Genomic DNA, 24728 nt, shown 5'->3' with positions numbered 1-24728 from the left:
AAATGATCCCAGCTGAGGAAGAAGGGTCTTATCTAGCAAAACGATTGGTCATTTTCTAAAAAAAAAAAAAAAAAACCTCAACCTCAAATGCTTGTCTTGTCTAGCTCTATGTGAACTCTGTGTATTCCAGTTAAAGACAGTTAGGGTAGGTTGAAAAACTCCCATTTCATTTTCTCCTCCAACTTTAAAATCGTCCTACATCGATCGTACGGACCCAGTGTTTACACAGTGAACATGCAAAGAAAATCAAACGCACTTTACAAAAAATTTAAACAGCGATTTAGGGCGATTTTGAAGTTAGAAAGGAAAATGAGAACCCGAACTGTTTTGAACTGAAATACACAAAGTTCACGCAGAGTATTTGAGGTTAAAAAGTATAGAAATTGTAAATTGACGACTGAAGGAAAAAAGAAAGACATGAACATCTTGGATGACAAGATGGAAATTCCTGGAAATGCGTTCTGGAAATGAACTTCTCCTTTAACACCATTATTGTCATATCTACAGTACCTTGAAAATGAAGAAACAAACTAGACTTTGAAGGTGAAAAGTATTTACTGGTAGAAGATGGTACAAATAAACCTTATTTACAGAGGTTAAGGCAAAAGGTGGAGTGACATGCATGCTTTTCCCAAAAACATTACTGTACATGCACTTAAAAGTTCACAGAATTACAAATGGGTAAAATCCCAAACACTGAAAAGACATGGAAAAATAACTCCTATTTATAAAATTAAAGTACAAAAATGTTTAGTACAAGCCTTTTCTCATTATACATCAAAGTAGACTAAATAGCCACATAACATTCAGCAGTTAAAGATTTGAATCCCATTTTACACATTAGTGATCTGATCAGCTGATATTTTCTCCAAATACTGTAATATAAATACCATAATACTATTTGCCAGTTGCCAAAATGACAGTCCCAAATATGTAAAGTGCAAAACACTGTCATTTCAAAATCAAATCTGCATTTAAAGCTCTATCTAGTGTGAAGTGCTGGGGAATGTTGATAGTACAGTAATGATGCACCACTTGCCCACTGTAGCAGATTTTCATACTGTACTTGAATGAATATAAATAAAGTTCAAATCAGTGTTTTAAATGTCTAAGAACAGAATTTCTCAAAGGATACAGCAGTGAATTTATAGGATGCAACTACTGTCTAAACTATGCATGATTTTAAAATAAATGCAACATTAAAGGCTTGTAAAATACCATGTAAATCTACCATCAAAGACCAATATCTAAGTGCTATCCCGTTCAAATGTCTTTAAAATTACACTTTCTAATCCACATTTTCAATTTTTCCCATCTGTTTTAATCAAAATATGACAGGTTTATGGGGAAGTAGTATGTTTAGGATAGCTTTTTAACCCATGATGCACCAATTTGTTTTTGATGTTTAAACTTAAAGCTTCTGGATTGATTTTTGTTGCTAATATTTGCTACAGTATAATAATGTGCATTAAGTTTTAGGAGCAGATATGTTTTTGTTGGCAATTACAGTACAGAGATAACTCTTTTAAATGTATTTGTAATTGTAATGAATGCATGTTATGAATAAATAATAACAGCCAACAGTCTCTCAGAAATTATAGTTGAAGTCAAACGTTTACATAATGCATGTTATTTTTTGTCCTGAACAGTTGAATTGCCCTCTGCTCTTCGGAAGAATCCTTAAGGTCCCAAAAATTCTTTGGTTTTTCAGCATTTTTGTGTATGTGAACCCTTTCCAAAAATGTATGATTTTGAGATTTATCCATTAGGAAAAGTGATGCATTAAGAGCTGGGGGTGAAAACTTTTATGAATTTGAAGATCAGGTTAAATTGAACTTTTTTTTGTCTTCTGGGAAACAGTATCTGAAGGTCAGTACTAAATCAATAAAAAAGATATTTATGCAAAATAAGAAAAATGTACGCATCTTCATTCTGTTCAAAAGTTTTCACCCCTGGCTCTTAATGCATCGTTTGTTCTTCTGGAGCATCAGTGAGTGTTTGAACCTTCTGTAATAGTTGCATATGAGTCCCTCAGTTGTCCTCAGTGTGAAAAGAAGAATCTCAAAATCATGAAATCATTGCTGAAAGGGTCCAAATACACAAAAATGCTGAAAAACCAAAGAATTTGTGGGACCTGAAGGATTTTTCTGAACAACAGGCAGTTTAACTGTTCAGGACAAACAAGGGACTCACAAACAACTATAACTAATAAAAAAAATAAAAATAAACACACACACAGCTGTGGATCACTCAGGTAACAACACAGTATTAAGAATCAAGTGTATGTAAACTTTTGAACAGGGACATTTTTATAAATTTGACTTATTTTCTCTTGTAGACTGTATGTAAATATCTTATTCGGGTGAATACTAAATAAAAAATAACATGCATTTTGTATGATCCCTCTTATTTTGGTAAAATAATTAACATTTTGCTGATTCTGCAAGGTGTATGTAAACTTTTGACTTTAACTGTATGTGGAAGTGTTGTAACTGCTTACAAACAAGAATCTAGATGATAATAAAGTTGCTTTTGTCCCTGTCAGTTCACATTAATAAAATAAATTGTGCTTTAAGTTGAAGTAAAAAAACCCAAATCAAACATACTAAAATAAGCACATCAAATATAAATGTTCTGTACATTTTACACGTTCACACACCAATATCACATTACAAATCCTTCTACAAATACAAAACTCATATTTTAAAAATACATTTAAATTGTTAAAAAAAAAAAAAACAAACTATAAAACGATTATGTTTGTAAATCAGTTTGATATAAGAAAATAATTTTGGCAACTGTCAAATAATCTCCAGTGAGATACCAGCTTCAGATGTTTTGGTCTGTTTCATGGCTAAATCTGTGAGGAGCTGAAGCTTTGGACATCAGACTTTCCATAAGCAAACACGCACAAGTAAAATAAAACAAAAAAAAAAATCCTTACAAACTTACATACAAAAAGTGCAAACATGTGCTCTCGTTCTCTCACTCTCACAAAAAGAAATCCTCTCCTCGAAGACATAAATTTTTTTTTCTACCATCCATACACTCAAACATACTCTTTTAGCGCAATCATACCTGACTGACAGGCAAGCAGAGCAGAGACTGTAGGAAACTATAGTGAGGCCACACCTCCCCTGAGACAAAACATCAACGTCTCCCAAAACACAAGTTCAGAAAAAGTGGTTACAAAAAGTCACATACTTTAAGGACTCTTCAAGAGTCTTGGGAGGACGAGTGTTTTAAATCTAGATCACTAAAGGCCCAAAACAAGTATCATAGAATCTAAACATGTAGATGTATATATATAAAAAAACCCTTAGGTACTGTGCACAATTGTGTACATCTCTCAACTAGCTGTTTAATAAATATATGTATATTAAATAAAGGGATTTCATATTTTAGCTTTGAGCTATTTTTTTGCTAATACGATTATGGCCTGGGCAACAGTGATCAGATAACAGTACTAAATATTGAAGTAAAGAAAGTGAGAAAAAACATGAGCATATACCTGCAAGTTGAGGATCAGCTGTTCTAACAGAAATAAATGGACACTGTCCAGGGTATTTTGCAAAGATCTGGTGGTGGAGGTCCATCCATAAGGATTAGTGTGTATGTGTGTGTGTGTGTGTGTCAGTGAGACTTGCTTGTGTTTGTGTGACTCATGTAATGAGTGTCTCGTTGGCAGAAGTCTCATCCAGTAAAGCTTGGACAGTGATGCCAACTTTAATCAGGCCCTTTTCCTCCAGAATATGATGCGGCAGACATAACTTATCCTGGAAAGAGAGATTCACAAAGAGGACAAAGTGTTAAGTCAGAGATGAAAGAGACAGGGTTCCCAAACAAATTTTATTACACAATTTATTAAAAACTGAATGCTTTTGTTACTGAATACAGTTAATGAAACTAATAGAGACTCACCTCTTTAAGCAGTGATGCCAGATATGATACAGTTATGCAAACAATCAAATAAAACAAAATCTTTCTCACCCCAACATTCAAACGGTGGCCCTTTTTACAATACGCAATATAAGTCTCAGGTGTCACCAGAATGTGTCAGTGAAGTTTCAGCTCAAAATATCCCACAGATCATTACTTATATAATTTTGAAAATGTCTATTTTGAGTGGAAGCAGAAAGACGCTGTTTTTGTGCATGTCTCTTTAAATGCAAATGAGCTGCTGCTCCCCGCCCCCTTTTCTAGAATAAGGCTGTGCCTTAACAGCTCATAACTCAGATACTCTGATTAAAAAAAAACATTGTTTGGCTTTGATGTCTATTGCACTGAAATCTTGCTTTTTAAACCTTATTAGTTTAAACTTCTGATATACTGATTACGAAGCATGTGAACAGAAAGCGGCTATTGCACAGCATGTGAGTACTAAACTAAATTCTCTTTCATGTCTTACTGCGCTTAACAACTGTCAAATACACACAAGTTTATGTTGAAAACACACATGATTCTTAATGACTTAAAAACAGTTATGTCTGTGAAGGTAAACAGCTGGGAAAGAAATCGCATGTTATATACAGTAAATAAATCAATAAATCCACTGCTCTCTTGCTCTCACAGTGGCTGGGACTCTAAATAGTGTTCTGTGCTCATCTGTGCAGCCAATGATAGAACAGTTAGCATGCTTTGCTCAAACTTTTGCCATGGCACTAGAACTTATACAGTCATGGCCAAAAATATTAGCACTCTTGCAATTCTGTCAGAAAATCCTTTTCTTAGAAAATTGTTCCAATTGCAAATGTTTTGGTATTCACGTGCTTACTGTTTTTGTTTGCACTGCAACAACACAAAAAAACAAGAAGAAAAGTCCAACTTGATAAAATTTCACAAAGAACTCAAAAATGGACTGGACAAAAGTATTGGCCCCTTGTCAAATTTGTAAGAAATAATTGCTTTTCAAGCATGTGATGCTCCTGTCATTTGTATTTAGACACACCTAAACAGGTGTGGACACTATAGTAATCACACTTGCAACCAGTTAAAAATGGAGAAAAGTTGACTCAACTTTCGTGTTGTGTGTCACACTGAGCATGGAGAAAAGAAAGAAGTGTAAAGAGTTGTCTGTGGATTTGAGAGAAAAAATTGTGGAAAAACATGGACATGCTCAAGGCTACAAGTCCATCTCCAGAGATCTTAATGTTCCCGTGTCCACTGTGTCAATATCATCAAGAGGTTTACAGCCCCTGGCACTGTAGCTATCCTCCCTGGACGTGGACGGAAGAGCAAAATTAATGAAAAATTACAATGAAGGATTGTTCAAATGGTGGATAAAGAACCCAGATTAACTTCCAAACAAATTCAAGCTGATCTGCAGACACAGGGTACAACAGTGTCAGCTCACACTATCCGTCACCATCTGAATGAAAAGGGACGCTATATTAGGAGACCCAGGAGGACACCACTGCATAAAAAAGCAAGATCGGAGTTTGCCAAAACTTATGTGACAAAACCACAATCCTTCTGGGAGAACATACTGTGGACAAATGAGACAAAAGTAGAGCTTTTGGTAAAGGACATCATGGCACTGTTTACAGAAAGAGAAATGAGGCCTTTAAAGAAAAGAACACAGTCTGGAGGTGGAGGTTCAAAGATGTTTTGGGGTTGCTTTGCTGCTTCTGGCACTGGATGCCTTGATTGTGTGAACGGTATCATGAAATTTGATGATTACCAAAGAATTTTGGGAAACAATGCACTGGCGTCTCCACCAGAGGTCATGGGTCTCCCAGCAGGAAAATGACCTGAAACACACTTCAAAAAGCACTCAAAAGCACTCAAAAACAAAGCACTGGAGAGTTGTGAAATGGCCAGCAATCGTCCAGAGCTGAATCCCACAGAACACCTGTGGAGAGATCTCAAAACAGCAGTTGGAAGAAGGCATCTTTCAAATCTGAATGACCTGGAGCAGTTTGCAAAAGAAGAGCGGTCCAAAATTCAGTAGAGAGGTGTAGGAAACTCATTCACGGTTACAGGAAGCGACTGATTTCAGTTATTTTTTCCAAGGGGATGCTACCAAATATTGAGTTAAGGGTGCCAATAATTTTGTCCAGTGCATTTTTTGGGTTCTGTGTGGAATTGTATCAGATTTGACTTTTCTTCTCTGTTTTTTTGTGTTGTTCCAATGCAAAAAGAAAAAAAACACCAAAACATTTGAAATTGCAACAATTTTCTGAGAGAAGGGTTGCATTTTCTGACAGAACTGCAAGGGTGCCAATATTTTTGTCCATGACTGTACATCGTTGTCACTTGCAAAGACAAAATGACGGTGGCCTGGGTGGAAACATGCAGATTAATATTATAATAAGATCTTTTATAATAAGGTCTTTTCATGTTTTCTGCGTTGGTAGATTCACCAGGGACCCGATTATGGCACTCAAACACAGAAAAAGTCAGATTTTCATGATATGTCTCCTTTAAAAATGAACTAAAAAGTTCAACACACATCTTACAGAAACACAAAGATGAGAAAACTGTACATTTATTCCTTTTCATTTACAGGGTCATAAAAACCACAAAGCCTTACAAAGTCCACTAGCAGCAGCAGCACTGAACACTATTCAACACTGACAGGAAGTCTAGAGTCGGACAAAAAGAAGCAGCTGAGCTGTCAGAGAAACCCACGCAACATAATTTAAGCCTTTTAAGCAATACAAACACTTGTAGCTTTTTTTACAAATAAGGAAATAACTGGAAAATTATACCGAACAAAAGGTCCTGAACAGTCAGTTTCGCCTGGATGATGAAAGCAAAGCCAATTATAACTGCTGTGATCACGCAGATAGGGTTCAAAGTATTCTGTAGATTGAGGAAATGATGTCAAGAGGCCTCAGTGACATCACTGTCTGCTCATTTACTAACGGATTTCTTTTATCTGTGATGAGATAAACAAGGCCATTCTATTATGTGAGATAAAGATCAGAACCGAAAATAGAATCAGAGGATCCAATCAGAAGAGACACCTTGTGTACAGACCTTCACAGCAGTAAATTACATTCAACCACTACAGCGATTACTCAATTATTAAAATGACGTTCATTTGATATTTCATAATAATAAAAAAAACACTTCAGCCTCTATTACAGATATGTGAATTAAGTCTTAATCTCCGACCCTGTTATTCCTCATTGTTTGATATAGATTAGTCACATCGGATTAGTCAATGCTTATTAAATTAATTTTGACAAATACATTTAGTTCACTCTGTACAGGTAAAGTCAAAAGTTTACACACACCTTGCAGAATCTGCAAAAGGTTAATTATTTGACCAAAACATGTTATTGTTTATTTAGTACTGACCTGAATAATATATGTCACATAAAAAATGTTTAAATATAGTCCACAAGAGAAAATAATAGCTGAATTTATAAAAATGACCCCGTTCAAAAGTTTACATACATTTGATTCCTAATACTGTGTTGTTATCTGAATGATCCACAACAGTTTTTTTTTTTTTTTAGTGATCATTGTTCATGAGTTCCTTGTGTGTCCTGAACAGTAAAACTGCCCTTTTTTTTTTTTTTTAGCTTTTTTGTGTATTTGAACCCTTCCAACAATGATCCAACAATGACTATGATCTTGACATCCATCAGGAAAAACGATGCATTAAGAGCCTGGGGGTGAAAACTTTTTGAATTTGAAGATCAGGGTAAATTGAATTCTCTTATCTTCTGTAGCTTCTGAAGGGCAGCACTAAGTGAAAAATATATTTGGGCAAAATAAGAAAAATGTGCACATCTTCATTCTGTTCAAAAGTTTACACCCCTGACTCTTAATGCATTGTTTTTCTTTCTGGAGCATCAGTGAGCATTTGAACCTTCTGTAATAGCTGCATTCAAGTCCCTCAGTTGTCCTCAGTGTGAAAAGATGGATCTCAAAATCATATAGTCATTGCTGGAAAGGGTTAAAATACACAAAAATGCTTAAAAAAAACACAAAAAAACCCAGAAGAATTTGTGGGACCTAAAGGAGTTTTCTGAAGAACAGCAGGCAGTTTAACTGTTCAGGACAAACAAGGGATTCACGAACAACTATAACTAAACAAAATAACAACAGTGGATCATTCATGTAACAACACAGTATTAAGAATCAATTGAACAGGGTCATTTTGATAAATTCAACTATTTTTTTTTTCTCGTGGACTATATGTAAACGTCTTTTATGTGAAATATCTTATTCAAGTCAGTACTAAATAAAAAAAAAAACATGAATTTTGTACTATCCCTCTTATTTTGGTCAAATAATTAACATTTTGCAGATTTTGCAATGTGTGTGTAAACTTTTGACTTCAACTGTATGTCATTCTGTTTTACTAATAAACAGAAAATTAAACCAACAATTCATTAGTCATTTTCTGACCTCCTATAGATGGCGTTTTGGATTAAATAACAACGTAATCATTTACAATGACTGTGCAGGATATTTAATAATTCCCAATCTAAACAATAATACATCAGACTCTTAAAAACACTCTTAACCAAAAGTAGCTGCTTTTACATCCAACAGATAAATTAGCCCTTATGCTAATGATTAAATATTTTTAATCATAGATTTGACCTCACCATACAACACTTTTGTGCAAAGCTATCATTTTGCATTAATGGCATCTGGGCCTTCATTTACTCGAGTGTCCTGATATTACAGCAAATTGTTTCTGTAAAGCAGACCAAATGTGCGCTTGATTCTTGCAGATATATTGCTGATCACTGGCATGACTGGCACGAGGCACAAGGCTCCATATCTGTTTGTATTATTTTTGTTTTCATGCAGATGCTAATAAATATACCACTTATATTGTTTATATGTGCAATATCCAAGAAAATTCAGCTGAAATCAAACTTTCTGAAACAAGTTTTGTACAGAGGTGGAAGTGGAGTGTGAACTTGGCCATTCGTTATTCCTTATTAAAGTGCTCAGTGCACCTCCTATGTAAATGTTTGTAAAAAGTCTGTTTAAAGAAGGTTTCTTTAGCATTTTACAAGGACTAATAAATACGTTACTCGCCAACTAATAAATAACACTTACTCAAACATGAAAACATCTAAATCTCTTCCCGGAGCACATGTTGTTCTTACAAAAATGTTGCATGGTTTGTGTTACGTTTGGTTTCTATCACAGCCAAGTCAAGATGTAAGAGATGGTCAAACATATGAAACTGTCCATCAATATGTGCTCCGACTGACAGGGACACATATTTTTTTTCCAGGCTGTGCCCATTTTATGGGATAAAAATGAAAATTCTGTCATAATTTATCATGGAAAACAATACTATGGAAGTCAATGGGGACCAGTTTCTTCAAAATATCTTCTTTTGTGTTCCACAGTTTTGAAACAACATAAGAGTGAGTAAACAATGACAGAATTTAAATTTCTGGGTGAACTATCCCTTTAAGTGAGGCCATCACAAACTGTTCGATGTGCTTTCAAGGACCATTAAATTATATATACTTGTGTCTTTTTAGTTCATGTATGTTATTTAAATTCACTCCAGCTGTAGGCCACAAACAGCATCACCAGACAGAAAACGTGCAGCAGGCTTGAGCCAATCAGATCCCATATTTGCCAGGAAGGAGGCGGAGTCTGAGTGGACTCTGGGATAAGCTTCTTGACCTCTGTCTCTTTCTCCCTGCCACTCTCCACCTTTCCTTCCTTCTGCCTTGTTCCTGTGCTCTCCACCATGAGCAAGGCCGCGACCACGGCCCAGAGCGGACGCAGGTTAAACTGCAGAACGTCATAAGCCGAACAGAGAGAGGACTGAGAGAGATTAAAAACATGGAGGGGATGACAAAGAGAACCAGGAAGAGAAAGAAGGGGAAGAAAATAGAGTAACAATGAAGGATGGATGGAGAGAGAAACAAAGGGAGAATAAAAGCAAAGAAGAAGGGAAATTAGAAAAGAAGAGATCATCCGTCCGGCACCAGAGAAAGATAACGAAGGTGATTAGACAGTGATAAAGGTCAAAGGTAAAATGCTTCGAGCTCAGCAAACGGCAAGATTTCTGGATCATTCTCAGGAAACGGTTCCAGTTGTGTAATAAATATGTGTTCCCATCATTACTTTACTGATAACGTAGTTAACAAGATACTGAATGAAGTCACATTGTTTAATGTTTTACTCAGTTTAGTGTGTACTGCAACAATTTAAAAATCAAAAATCATTTGAAAAAAAGTTTTTCCATCAAAATATCATTAAATTTGAATGTCCAATACATAGTACAATACCAGTAAATTTCTTCTTGTTTTTAATTTACACATTTAAAAAAATGAAATTATAATATTTGTCTTTGTTGACCACATGGTTCAAACAGATGTAAGTGTGCACTAGTTTTTCATTTATTTGAGTTTGTTCATACATATTGTCTATTTCGGGTTCAAATTAACTGATTTGTATGCAAATGCTTAAATTACACTCAATGGAGTTTTTATAGTAATAAAGTTAAAATTACATAATTACATTTCCACTCCAATTTTCTCAAATATAAATATTTAAATGATGGCTGCCATAAAAACATGACAGATTTATTTAAACAAATTAAACACTGAAGAACAGTAAAAATTATAATGAATGTTATATGGTATAATTAGCACTTGTAGGGTTCATTTTTCTAGCTGACTAACGAGTTATGGTAACTGAGTATGTTTTTTCTGAGCTAAATGCGACGTGACATTGGTTACAAGCTTTTATATTGACATCTTCCGTGGTTGACACACTGATTGAACAATTACATGAGACAGGACACAGATTTCGGTAAGTTGTACTAAAGCAATAAGCCCCAAAAAGCTGTGGTTTACAGTGAATTTATAACAGCTCAGGGGCATTGTTAGGCAATAATAAATATAATATAACAGATCAAACGGATATTCGGTAGACATGGTAAGCTTTTACAAAATAAAACAAAGCAAATAAAGTGTAATGATATAAATAAAAACAGTATTCTTCCACCAAACAGTGTAGTTCCTCAGTTGTGGTTGCAACAAAGGCATTGCTGAGCAACACACAAAAGTAAACAAAGTTGTATGTTTGTAGAGTAATTTACAACAGCTTTGAATGCGGCTCAACCAATCAGAATTGAGGACCGGAACGATCCTATCTTTCTTTTAACATATCTTCGGATGTTTTCAAATTAATTCTTGGGATTTAATAATCAAAGTTGTTTCGTAAAAACAAGAATTTATTAAAATCGAGAAATAAATATTTTTTTTACCCAGCCCTAGTAATAATATTGTCTAAATATTTTGGTGTGGTGCAAATATATTTGTTATGCTTCAGAAATCTTTCTAATATGCTGATTTGGTTCTCAAAAAAAAACAAAAAACATTTCCCCTCACGATTCTTTGATGACGATTAAGTTCAAAAGAACTGCAATTTTATAAATGTCTTTACTGTCACTTTTAATTAACTGAATGCATCCTTGCTGAATAAACATTAATTTCTTTAAAAAAAACTTCTAAACAGTAGTTTATATATCAATATGACATTTGAATGTGAACAAATTACAAGTGTATAAATTCCACTTTAACTTTCTGTGACCATTAAAAAATTGTCCATGTAACAAATTGACTAATAATCTGAATATGGTCATCTAATCTTAATTTACATGACAAATATTATGGGAAAATAAGGTATGACTTACGGCATATCATGCGATTTCATGTTTTCCTTTGTCTTTGGAGTGTTACAAGCTGTTCATGCATATATAATATCTGTAAAGTTGCAAAGATTAAAATCTCAAACCCAGAGATATTCTTTATAAAAGTTAAAACATGCCCCCACAAATCTACATCACTGTGTGGGAAGAAATGCATAACACCTTCCAAATGTACATGCAAAGAAGGCGTAACTTTTATTCCCCGCTGTAGTATTGTTGCAGCTGCTGCCATGTTGTGAAGACACTGTGTGTTTCGTTGAGAAAGCGAAACTACTTAGTTTGGCCACTCAAATGAGTACACAACTAGAAATCAGTGCTTAAGTGTATTTACAACACTGTTCCAGAACAGTACAACACAAATATTTTACGGAGGATTGTTTCCTGAACCTGGGAGAGTATCCTACAATGCTGGCTGTGCACACTATAAGGTGGGGCAATTACAACTTCGCAAGGACAGTCCGGCGCTTCTGACTCACAGCCTGTAAGTATGTTTTCATGTATGTTTTGCTACTGGCTATTCAAACGTGAGGTTTGAGCACTGTCGAGCAGTGCTGCTCGTTTGTCGTTTCTACAATCATAAATGCAGACATGGTGTTATGTGTAAATGCATAAAAAGACAGTATGAGTCATCATAATCAGTAATTATGTCCTCACTGGATGCAACAAATGCCTCATTTGTAATGGGTTTTATTGTTTTTGTCTCATTGGGACACGGCATCACAACATGGTAAGGGGCGTCACACGCTTGAGGTATTTGGCCAATCACAATGCACTGGATAGCTGGCTAATCAGAGCACACCACGCTTTTTTAGAATGATGAGCTTTGTAAAAAGCTACATGTTTCAGAAAGGCGGGGCAGAGCGGAGCAACAATAATATATAGTATGTGGAACATAATGTGTTTTTTGAACCTCAAACTGCGTAAACACACTGCATTACACCAAATACACAAAATAATGTTCTTTTTAGCAACATCATATGACCACTTTAAATAAATTCTTCTTTCATTAAATTACTTTTTCCCCAAATCATCCTTTTTTTAACTTTGTAAAATAAAGTGGAAAAAAAAATAATTTTAAAGCACAAATGGCACCATTTCTTGAGAATGACCCTCTTACTGCCTTCTGAAAAGGAGATTTCTGACAGTGAGGTTGAACATTGTCAGTCATTGTCTCTCATTCAGGAAGCAGCTGTGGCTGATGTGAGGTATGCTGGGGCAGATGCTGTTAGCAGGAGCACAGGTGACATGGTGGTTAGCGGAGCATGTGCAGTAGTAAGCGTATGCCAGGCACAAGTCAAGCTACAGCGTTAAAAATTATACAAAGCAAGAAAGCTGCAAAAGCCAGTAAAGAACAGAGCAGGTCAAGCCAGACTGTTGCATAACTCAATAACAAGAGTAAACCCTTAGGTTAATAAACAAGGCAATAATATATAAACTTTTCTATGACCAGAAGTTACAAACAAGGCCTGCCACATTAGCCCTTAACACGCTAACAGAATAAACTAGCTTGATAAACATCAGCTATCAGGATAGCAAACACAAAAGACACAAGGTGACAAAGCTAGCTGCCATGCAGACCCGTAGTAGCTACTGCTACAACAGACACAAGCTATGACAGCTAACAGCTTCCTGTATGACACTAATCAGAACAGCCTGTTATGAATGGCTTGGACCAAGCTCAACCCTTAAAGCAGAAGACAACATCTGGGTTCCTTCCAGAAAGGCCATTGATATAGTATCGTAACCATTTTTGATGGGTAGGATAGCATAACCAATAAAAAATTCTGCAGTTTCAGGAAAAACAGTGGACCCAATATTGACCAACAACCCACATACAATGATTTTCTTGGAAGTGATAGCTGGAATTGCTTCTAGCTTTATCTGGATAGGACAATATACTAAACTGAATTGATGAAATAAAGGTTTTTATAAACGATTTCCACAAAAATTTGTTCCACTCATGTGTCATGGTCTGTCGTCTGTTTATCAGTACACTGCAATTCTCTCTGTCACAGCTCAAGGAGACATGATCATTTATCAGAGAGCAGGTCAGAGCCATTAACAGGATGGAATGGAGCCTTAGAAATGGATGAAGCCTAAAGCCATGATGATAGCATCTTAATACAACAACATGATGCATTTCTGGTAAGGTTATATGGTAAAAGTGCCTTTAAATGCTGTTCTATGATCAGTTTTCCCTAACATCTATTGACCTGAGAAGGTCCAGAATTTCTAAGTTGATAAACACAAGGCTGATAAACAGGGCGTGACTGATCACAGACCAGCCTGAGGCAATCTCCGCTGCTCAACCAATCAGATTAGGGGTGGCTAACAATCAAAATCAGTCAAGTGATAACATGTATTTCACCAAGATTTGTTTTCAAGGAGCCCTGTGTGTACAGGTTCATTGTCAGAAAAATCATCTGAACTTACTGTACAGGTTTCCCAGACTGAGATTTAGACTGTGCCTAAATTAAACAGGAAATTCAGTGGAAATCCCCACTAGAAGTAGAACCCCCACTTCACTGTAGGATTAGTTATAGTATGGAAAATGTATAGAATCAGCTTTACAGGGTTTTCATTGGATAAGAATAAGACAAATTTCCCTTAAATGCAAAACAGCTCAAAAAAGCAGATATTATTCCATGTAGGAAATATGGGACAGACTGAAACTGTCAGACAATGTTTGTCAAGGTCACATTTTTATAATATATTTTAGATAAATAATAAAATAGCATGATAAATTGTCTAGTTGATCACCAATATCAGTAATGAATGGTTTTAATTTAGCATTGCACGTAAGAGACTAGTACAGCAAAACCTATACAAACAGTCACCCTTGAGAAACAGATCTTGTTCATTTGGCATTCACAAAAAAAAACTAAATAGTCACCTCAGGGACTCCCATTTTCCTGCAGGCGTCCAAGAAGTTTTCAACATTTCTGCGACATTTAGCCATGCTAAGCTTGGGCTAAAAGTATCCACATCCAGATGTCAAAAAAGAGAATGAGAGAAAAAAAAAAAACGTTAACAAATTTCAGGCTAAAAAACACTACCATTTATTCATGCACTTTCAGACAAATGTTTGAAGTCAGTATGCTTTTTAATTAACGTTTTTTTTTTATTTATTCATCAAGGACACAACACTGACAGTAAAAATATTTATAATGTTATGAAATATTTTCGTTTAGCATAAATGGTGTTCTTTTAAACTTCCTGTTCATCAAAGAAACCTGAAAAAAACTTACAACTACCACAAAAATATAAAGCAACAGTTTTTAACATTGATACCAATATAATGATGAAAAAATGTCTCTTGAGCACCAAATCAGCATATTAGAATGATTTCTGGAGTAAAGACTTCTGCATGATTAAACAGTTTAAAAAGTTCAAATAGAAAAGTTGATTTAAATGATACAATTTACAATTATTTTAAAGTGAAAAGTTACGTGACGTGTAGCCAAGTATAGTAACCCATACTCAGAATTTACCCCCAGTACTGGGAATCTAAACTTCAGGTCACAATATTACCATTTTGACTGCATTTTTGAGAAAACAGTTGAAGCCTTGGTGAGCATAAAAGACTGTAAAAAAATGTTTTATTTAAAAATCTTACTGACCTCAAACTTTTAAATGGTAGTTTATAGTGTTTGTGTAAATGTGTGGATAATTCAGAGTCGACTCACCACTGCAGGAGATGGTACATGGATACTGGCCACTGAACGTGGTCGAATGTGATTAACTAGGTGACAAAGCACGACCCCATCCATGAGAGAAGAGCCCAGATCTTCAGGAAGAACTACTTTCAGTCTGCTCTCAATACTCTGGCAAAATCAACATGATTGGGTTATAAATAGAACATTTACATACAAATATATTAGAAATAAGAATCTGGATTCTTATAATAATTTGGATATTTGTGCCACACTTAAAACAGCTGACAATCAAAAAATATCCAAACATTTTTTTCTTACTTCGAATAGAAGATCTATTGTTTCACACAAGTGTTTATGCTAATACAGACATTCAACAGTTTTTGAAGTGTGACTTAAGTGTTCATATACTTTGTGGGGCCATTGTATAGTCATATATTCAGTCACTAACCAACTAATGCAGCTCATTTACATACTTAGCTTTTGTGTGTGACTAAACAACATTTTGCATACCTCTCGTAGTTGCTCTATGAGTTCCAGCTCCTCTCTGAGCTGCTCCATCTTTCTTCTCATGGTGAACTGCGGATCCACTGATTCCAGAGTTTTGTGGGTCCTGAAAAACACTGTCACACAACTGCAGCGTCACCAGTCTGCGCAAAGCACATGATATCTCTCAAAAGGGTTTCATTTATTCACTTTCTTTTAATGTCACATCCATCATGATATCCAAAAACGTTAGGTTAATGTCAATTTTGACAAAAGGAGGATTAAACAGTAATCAAATGTCACTTCTGTTGCCATTATGTTACTTTTTTTTAATAAGACAAGCTGCACTACCTAATTACATCACAACAAGCATCCTGAATTCTTCAGGAAATGAGACGCTGTTCATATTTGACAGCTGATAGCCTTTACTACATGATATTTCCCCACAAGGGGGAGCACTAGACATGTGAGAAAATAGCAGATTGAAAAAGACAAGAACACAATGCTTCATTCCACACATCTGAGTGTGTTTCTGTAGTTGCATAACTACTCATCCTGTGAAGAAATGAAAGAAAGACGACAGTATGTAGGGAACATTAAAAGGATGTTATTCCAGAACATTCCTCCCTCTTTTTGCTGTCTCACAGTTCAAAGCCCTGGAGCAGTGTTTCTGTGCTTGGACGCTAATATAATACAGCAAGCACATGTTAGACATCTCTGGGCAGCATTAGAAAAAAATAAGTGTGTGTGTGTGTGTGCCTACTTAAAGATTTTTTGTGACAAATGTGACAAAACCTTGCTTTGGGGATGTCCTCATTTGTAAAAATAAAAGAGTTAAAGTAAATAACCTATCTGATACCTATCAGAATATAAACACAATAAAGGTCTAAATAGTTAACTTGCACAGCTTAGATAGCTAAAATGTGTGTGTGTTTGCATCAGGGAGAACAAAAAAGTCTTTGAATAGTCATCTCTCATTGCATCTGGGACAGCTCTGTGTTTTAGGGTACATTTAATTACTTAAAAGTGTGTAACTTTTATGTTCAAATACCTTTTTTCTGCCAGCTTAGCATAGCAACACTGGCTCAACCAATAGTGTGAGTTTGAGGGCAGGGCTCAAACCAGGGTTTTGTTTGGGGGAAAGCTGTTTGAAAACAGTCATTTTTTGAAGCTAGTGACGCAAATTAAACAATTCAGCTTTAAAGCAGAGTGTCTTTCTCTCACATTTTCTTTCTGTCTCAACATTTTTAAGCCCTAAGAGCCAAAAACATCCTAATACAATTTAGTATTGACAAAAATGAGACTCATTCATGCGTTTAGTGTTACAAGAGACACTAAGGATTCCAGAAAGTTATTGACAAAAAGAGCACTTAAAGACACTTCACAGACAGAAAAAAAGGGGGGGATTTCTGACATGTAACAGGAAGTTGCAAATTCAAGTTTTGTAGGACAAAACTAAACCTCTACAGAATGTTTGCCTGATCTTATTTTTAGTGTGTACTACAGTAGACATTGTGTGTAAATACATTTCACAGATTTATTGATTTAGATCAAGTTAAAAGGCGCCAGATTCCATCTGGGTACAATAAAGTTTAATATAAAGTTCAATACTACCATTAGCACAGAGCTATTCATTAGTAAAGTGTTCTCTCTTTCCATCATTCCCTCTTCCTCTTTCTTTCTTGTAAGACGATGAGTAAGTACAGATGTCTTCTGGCAGTTTTTCATCCTCTGAAAGCATTTCCACTTAAATGGAGGTCTGATTTTCCCTCTGGGGCCATTATCTAATGCTTCAAAATAGCAGCTCTATAAATACACACAGCTCCATTTAAAGCCACTGGGCCACCCCAAATTTCAGCTCAACCACATCCCCTGTCTCACTCCTGTATTTTAAAAGACCCTTTAACACTACACCACAAACATGTTTTAGTGTCTACACATGATGAGTGACATATTTATACTAAGCTTAAAGAGACAGTTCATCCAAACATGGAAATTCTGTCATTATTTACTCATGCTGTTTCAAACCTGTATGACCTTATTTCTTCTGTGGAACATAAAAGTTATTTCAAACTTTTTGGTATTCAACATTCTTCAAAATATCTTCTTTTGTGCAAAAAAATTATACAGGTTTGGAACGACATGAGGGTGAGCAAATGATGACAGAACTTTCATTTTTTGATGGACTGTCTCCCTTTAATTGTAAGCTAGCGCTAGTGAATACTGTCAGAAAATAATTATTTAATTCATTTCTTCCACATCAAAATTTTCAAAAAGATTCTACATTTTCTCAACCAAAAACATGTTGAATATGAAATGTCAGTCAGTGGGCTGAAGTATCGTTCAGCCATCTTTGAAAAACAAGTGTGTCATTTTTACATTTTGAAAAAAAAAAGACAAAAAAGGAGGACAGACTAAATGTTTACATTTTCTAAGGATAATGAGAATAATGTTTGCCCAAGCAAAACCTGCTGCCATCATGCAGGTACTGTGGGTGGTTGCCAGAGTGTTGCTATGCATTAAGGAGTTACAAAGCAGTTGACAGGATTTCTGGATGTTATTGGGCATTTCTAATGGTTTCTAGGGTGTTCAGGGTGGTTGCTTACCAGCCCAAGTCAAGAGTCCCAAAAAACCCATAAAGTCTTTGTTATTCTCGTTTCGGTAGCAGAAATGGTGGAAAATATGTTGTATATTATTAATATTTAATATTAAGAATTTAAGCCACCAAAAATATAAAATAATACAAATAATATAAGAAGAATAAAAATACCTCACACAATTACATCTTGAAAAGAAAACACTGATTGCAACACATGTGACTGCACAGGACGATACATTGAGCAGACCTACCACTGCTTGGCATTTCTCCTTCTGCGGGGCTAGGGGGCGTGTCTCTATCAGTGGGCGGGGCCTGTGTAAGGGGGAGGGGACAGGGCGGAGTCGAGCACGGGACAGAGGGTGAAGCTAGATGTAGGTATCAACATAAAGCATAGCGCCAGTAGGAGGAGGAGCCAAACAAATGATTTTCATTGGAAAACCACAGGAAAGGAATTTCAGGTATCAGAAAATAGGAGGGTGCCAAGCAACAGCAGTGTGTGTAATAAAAGCAGACAAGCAAGCGAGCAAGCAAGCAGCAGTTCAGGGAAACATAAACAAAAGGGAAGAGAAGGAAACGGGAAGATATGCAAAGCAAAATGACACGTAAATACAGCACAACACAAAAGAGAAAATATTAAAAACAAAAACAAATTCAGTGTTAGCAGCATTTCAGTACCAGCTTGTTGGCATGCTGTTAATGCACCTGGTACAAATCACTATCATTTACGCTAACTGTCAGACTCGGGGCGTGATATTGCTGTTAATGTTAGACATAAATAACAGATCACAGATAATGATGCAAATGCTAGCTTAGATGTTAGAGGGGGAAGCAACAAGAAGCCTCTAGGCAGCTAAACAAACAGCTACATGAATTAAACTGCATCCAGATGAAACGAGCTGTTTTGTGTATTTATTTAACCGTATACATCAATAATGAATGGTATTTGTGAAAACATAAAATTTCAGGACATATTCAGTTAGCACGTACTGTTTCTAAACCTCTCCAGATGCAGTTTAGCCCCTGAAGCCAAGGGAGTAATGTTAAACAGCAGTATGAATGGTTAAAAAGCCTGACTAATATTGTATGGCTGTTACAAGCTTGACAGGATTACAGGTGCTGGCCACAGGCAAAAGGATCTTTACAAACAAACACTTCCGCCCTCTTACTACTGAAATGTGATGATAATGAAAGAGTCCAAAATATACACCATCCTCTAAAGTGCAACACCACCCATGCCAACCTCACCATCAACATGCCAACCAGGGGTGTGTTTCCCGAAAGCAACTAAGGTTGCAAGTACCGTCGTTATAACTTACGACCACAGTTAGCTAACGATGTTTTCAGGAAACACAACCCGACACATTGGCATGATTTGTGTTAGTAAAACAACATGGTTCTCACCTGATCTGGGCTTCAAACCAAAGGGAGGTGAGCTCAATGTGGGGCTGGAAACTGGGGTTTTGTCTTCACTCTGGTATATGACAAACACATTCAGCATAAGTGCACTAAACCATTTTTTAAAGTAAAATTGTGTTTTAGAAGCATAATGTGCATAATGTTACTGTGGTGTAAAATATTTACCTTGGTAACTTGGTTCTCATAACTATCACCTGATCCGTCCTCGCCAATCACTTCACCCTAAGAAGGAGAAAAAACAGGCTGTGGGATTCTTGAGATGATGTAAGATGTTAACAAACCAGCTCTTTAGACATAGTGAAACAATGCATCACTGTTCTCTGCTTCGATACGGCTCTTTGTCTTTCTTTCTCGAGTCTCTGTTTGTTTTTCCCCATACTTTAGATGACAAAGACAATTACATGATTCTCAGTCCCCATGTGAGTACATTTACTTTAAATATATAATTTCTATTCAGTCTAAAATGGTCATTTATGAAGTCATGTAGATTACATCATGGACTAAAAGTACACTGACTGACATGTTAATAAACACACTTAAAACAAATGCATCCAGTGCCACACATACTTTAAATACTGTATACCAGGTGCATTTACTTTAGGCAAGGGAGGCAGTGCCTCCCCAAACTACTGGATGAGAAAAAAAACTGTTGTACAAAAAACAACAACGCCAATATTACAATATATAACATTAAAAAGTGTATAAATCACTTGTTTTTCTAAAGAAATATTGTCCAACAGCGACATCAGCAAATAAAATTACAGCAGGAGTCTGCATTTCTCTCGCCTCCCCTGAGCCCATTGAGTTTTAACAGACCCTCTAAAGCACGTGATGAGTTTGGACAGGGATAAATGAGGATAAATGGGGGAAAGTCACACGAGAGGAGGCAATGCCTTCATTGTAATATGATTGGATGTGACTGGTTATATTCAGCTGTGATTGGTTCATGTGACAAATCCCGCCTCTAGTGTTCATGCGCATTTCCACGTTCTCTAATCAGTCTGAATAAACAATATAATGGCGTTAATGGGAAGACTAATTTAAAAAAGTAAGTAAACAACTCACACACTTAGATATATCCACTTAACAAAATAAGACATAAAATGGCACAAAAACATGATCTGTGGAAGTTTTTAGTTAGTAATCAGCTACGTGAAATTTAAAGTAAATCTCTGCATCTGTGACCAATATTTACAGAGCTTTGATGACTGATAATCTGAAAAATTCAAAAAATAGTTAAAAGTTAACTGTTAAAAAGAATAGCTGAACATAAGTTAACAAATAAAATACTGCCTTAAGTAATTTTTTTGGAATAAATGTAAATGATTAAAAACACTAACTTGATGAGATTCATACTTGGTTTTAACAAACACAATTTTGATTACATTGTTAATGTAAAAATATAAAATAGAATTTTTTTAAGTAATGTTTATTTTAAGGGGTCATTGGATGCCCATTTTCTACAAGTTGATATGATTTTTTAGAGTCGTAATGAAAAGTCTTTGTATAAAGTATACTTTGGTTAAAATTTCTCAATGATAATGTAAAACAACACCCATTTTACCTGGTCAAAAACAGCTCTGTTCAGAGCAAGCCGTTTCAATACATGTCCCTTTAAATGCAAATGGCTTGATTTGAGAAGGGGGTTATGATTTATAGGGATTTTTTTTTTATCATTATAGGGTGGATGTGTACACACACTGCCAACACACATTTATGTTCAAACAACATGAAAAAGTGAATTTTGCATACGATGACCCCTTTAACCAAGAAAATGTGACTGGGACATTAATTTACATTTGATTTTTAAAAAAATGCAATTTACAAACCGGGGTAAAAAAAATTGCGGAATTATGCAGAACTAATTTAAATTTATTGGTAAAAATTGCTAAACCGAGTTATGTCCGGACAAAGATCAGATCAAAGATGACTGACAATCAGCATACAGCTTGGATTGGAGGTATGGTTCTGTTCTAGGTGAAAACTCCCCGCCCATCCACACAGCCTAGCATGGATAAGACCAGGAAGAGCTGCAACATCCCCCTTAGGGTAAAGAGAACCAACATTAACGAAGCAGATATCATTAATGTTCTTAATGACAATTTAATGTAACAACATAATTTGACTCAACAAGGAATATCAGAATGTCAAGTTCTGACTGTGGACGAGAGGAGGAGCTGGGGATGGAAGAGGGCAATTAACTCCTGAGCAAAGCGATAAGGTGCTGAATAATATTGAATGGATCTTATATAAAGAAGTAGTGATAGGCGTTGTATTCCTATACGTAGACGTGGATTAACTGAGAGTCCTGCCAGAACTAGTGCTATGCCTAATTACTTCATTGTCTGTGGTAGATGACCACACAATCTAGTGTTACTGTGCATGATTCACAAGTGCACATTTTCCCAAATAAATAATATTTTTGTCCTTGTAAACTTTAATCAAACTAGTTTACATTCTGTCATCATTCTCTCACCCTCATGTTGTTCCAAACACATATGGCTTGCATAAAAAGAACATAAAAGACGATATGTTGCTAGCTAAATACATTTTTAGAAATATTTTATTTAATATCCCACAGAACAAAGAAATCCATACAGTTTGGAATGCCATGAGGGGCAAGAAAATGATTATTGATAATTCAGTCACTTTCAAATGGATAAAAAAGTCCACTTTTTTCTTGCGAATATTGTTTTGTTTAGAAAAGCATCAAATTACAAATGTAAAATGAGTTGCGAGAATGAGAATTCACATTGATTTTAATGTACAAAAATGCAGGGGTGGCAAAGGACATGTAGAACTTCTAAATGGCAGTCATTCCAATTCTGTGGAAATCTGCGGAACTTTCTTTAGAGTTCTGCGAACAGATCCAGCGTGGGTCTGCTGGGAATGAGCTGCACGTATACAATAGCACAACTACAACAAGAATGAGCTCACCACAGCACAAACAAAAAGCGCATATGTGGCGGCTACGTCTGAACCACTTGTTTGGGTAATTTGGTACAAAGTAATGCAATGACAAACACATTTGCACCGAATGATGAATCATTTCTGAGGGACCAGCTGCATTTTTTAGAACAATGTCCCTACTTGACTTTTACGAGGCTACAAGGCTAGTTTGTCAGATTACCTGTTGTGCCATGTGCAGGGCATACTGTTGACATGCGAGCTGGGCCTCGAGCCGGGCCCGTTCTAGAATGTACTGTCTCTTCCTCTGGAACTCCCAGCATTCTCCAGGAGCCGCCTTCAATGATAATCACTGCTCTTAAGACCATCAAACTACGACACTAACCACAACACACATCATGCTGGAAAAACAGCCCAGGAGTTTAACTGGATGCTTCTATAGCAAACAAGCTGCAAAGCTAACCAGAACTACTGCACAGCATGGCTATACAGATTTAACAACAGTTTTAACAATAGGAAATATTTTCTTATCATCCAAATAATCAGATCACAACACAGCACAGACATCTACAGTACATACACAACTGACAACACAAACTACCACAACACACCACTGCACACTGAATGCACAACATACACTACCACTCAAAAGTTTGAGGTCAGTAGGATATTTTTTGCATTTAATTGCTCAAAAATGACAGTAAAGACTAGGGCTACCCCCTAATAGCCGACTAACTGTTAGTCGACGAAAAGAGGCTTGGTCACCAAAATTTTATTGAGGTACATTTACTGTGGTAATACAGTACATCAGGCAGGACATCTAAATGCTCATTCATCATTGATCATTGATCAACCTCAAATATGACTTTTCATCTGTAAGGTGTATGTAATAGCAACTGTACATGGCAGCTCAATCCAGTGTTAACCTAGAAAAATGTGCGCTATTGAAGTGTTTGTGTGGAGTGTGGAAGCTGAAGAGTAGCGTGCTTATTGCATGACAGATGGAGGAGCCAGTGCGCTCACTTGCTCTTAAAATACTCTGTCATTTCTGCTCATACAGATAAAAGTAATACAGCTTTTGAATCTGTGAAGACTCTATGTTTATTTGTGTGCATTCACAATAACAACGAAACGTTGCACTTTTGTAAAATAATGAACACAAACATGATGCGCTTTCTGCTATTTCGGTCTCTGTGAATTTCTAAAATCCAAGTATACTTGCCTTACAGACATGAAAAATATATCTATAGAGAGTAACATCTCTACCTTTAATTAAACCTATTCAAGCAGAAAACAAATATTCTCAGATTATGTAATCTGTATGAAACATGCATACAGGCGCATCACTATTGTGGAGATGACAAGTCAGTGTTGCCAACTTCATCTCTTAAGCCGAAAACAAAGAAAGCGCTAGTTTATCAATAAATTATTAAAACGTTAATGCAGTCTTCCTTGCTGTTTTTCCCAGACACATTCAAAATTATTATATCTGCCAGTTCGCGGCAAGCTATTTTTGTGTGCGCTTGCGTGTACGCAATTAATGGCTCGGTATTATGATTTATATGGTTTATTAATAAACATTTGACTAATAGTCGACTAATAGCTTAAAATAAATGACTACTAGTCGACCAGAAAAATCTTTAGTCGAGGGCAGCCCTAGTAAAGACGTTTATAATGTTACAAATGATTTCTATTTCAAAATGCTGTTCTTTTCATCAAAGAATCTTGGTTTCAACTAAATATTAAACAGCACAACTGTTTTCAACATTGATAATAATAAAAAATGTTTATTTGAGCATGAGCATTCGAATGATTTTTAAAGTATCATGTTACAATGAAGACTAATGTAATGGCTGCTGAAAATTCTGCTTTGCCATCACAGGAATAAACTCTATTTTAAAACATATTAAAATATATTTAAAAACAGTGATTTTAAATTGCAATAATATTTCACAATATTACTGTTCTTACTGTATTTTTATCAAAATTAATGCAACCTTTGTGATTTTTAATG

The 24728-nt window shown here is 35.7% G+C and overlaps 1 protein-coding gene across 7 annotated transcripts in view; it reads right to left on the bottom strand.

Annotated features, from left to right (window-relative positions):
• Window positions 1-536: 536 nt before the first annotated feature.
• Window positions 537-24728, bottom strand: part of lrch1 (leucine-rich repeats and calponin homology (CH) domain containing 1) — a 58972-nt gene continuing 34780 nt past the window's right edge. Inside the window, exons 14-21 of one of the 7 annotated variants that reach the window (XM_051118400.1) lie at window positions 22938-23051; window positions 19973-20029; window positions 19793-19862; window positions 18643-18756; window positions 15820-15929; window positions 15340-15477; window positions 14547-14624; window positions 537-3776 (exon numbers count right to left, since the gene is read on the bottom strand). In XM_051118400.1, coding sequence (XP_050974357.1) covers window positions 3663-3776; window positions 14547-14624; window positions 15340-15477; window positions 15820-15929; window positions 18643-18756; window positions 19793-19862; window positions 19973-20029; window positions 22938-23051 — 795 coding nt within the window. In that variant the 3' untranslated portion in view covers window positions 537-3662. Of the gene's footprint in view, window positions 3777-8978; window positions 9760-14546; window positions 14625-15339; window positions 15478-15819; window positions 15930-18642; window positions 18757-19792; window positions 19863-19972; window positions 20030-22937; window positions 23052-24728 lie in introns of those variants that run through there. The other 6 variants (XM_051118396.1, XM_051118402.1, XM_051118397.1 and 3 more) reach the window with 6 other exon arrangements.

Source organism: Labeo rohita, chromosome 9 (genome assembly GCF_022985175.1).
Source record: "Labeo rohita strain BAU-BD-2019 chromosome 9, IGBB_LRoh.1.0, whole genome shotgun sequence".
NCBI classification, from domain to species: domain Eukaryota; kingdom Metazoa; phylum Chordata; class Actinopteri; order Cypriniformes; family Cyprinidae; genus Labeo; species Labeo rohita.
The sequence above is the reverse complement of the archived record's forward strand: the minus strand, read 5'-3'. Positions and strand labels throughout refer to the sequence as shown.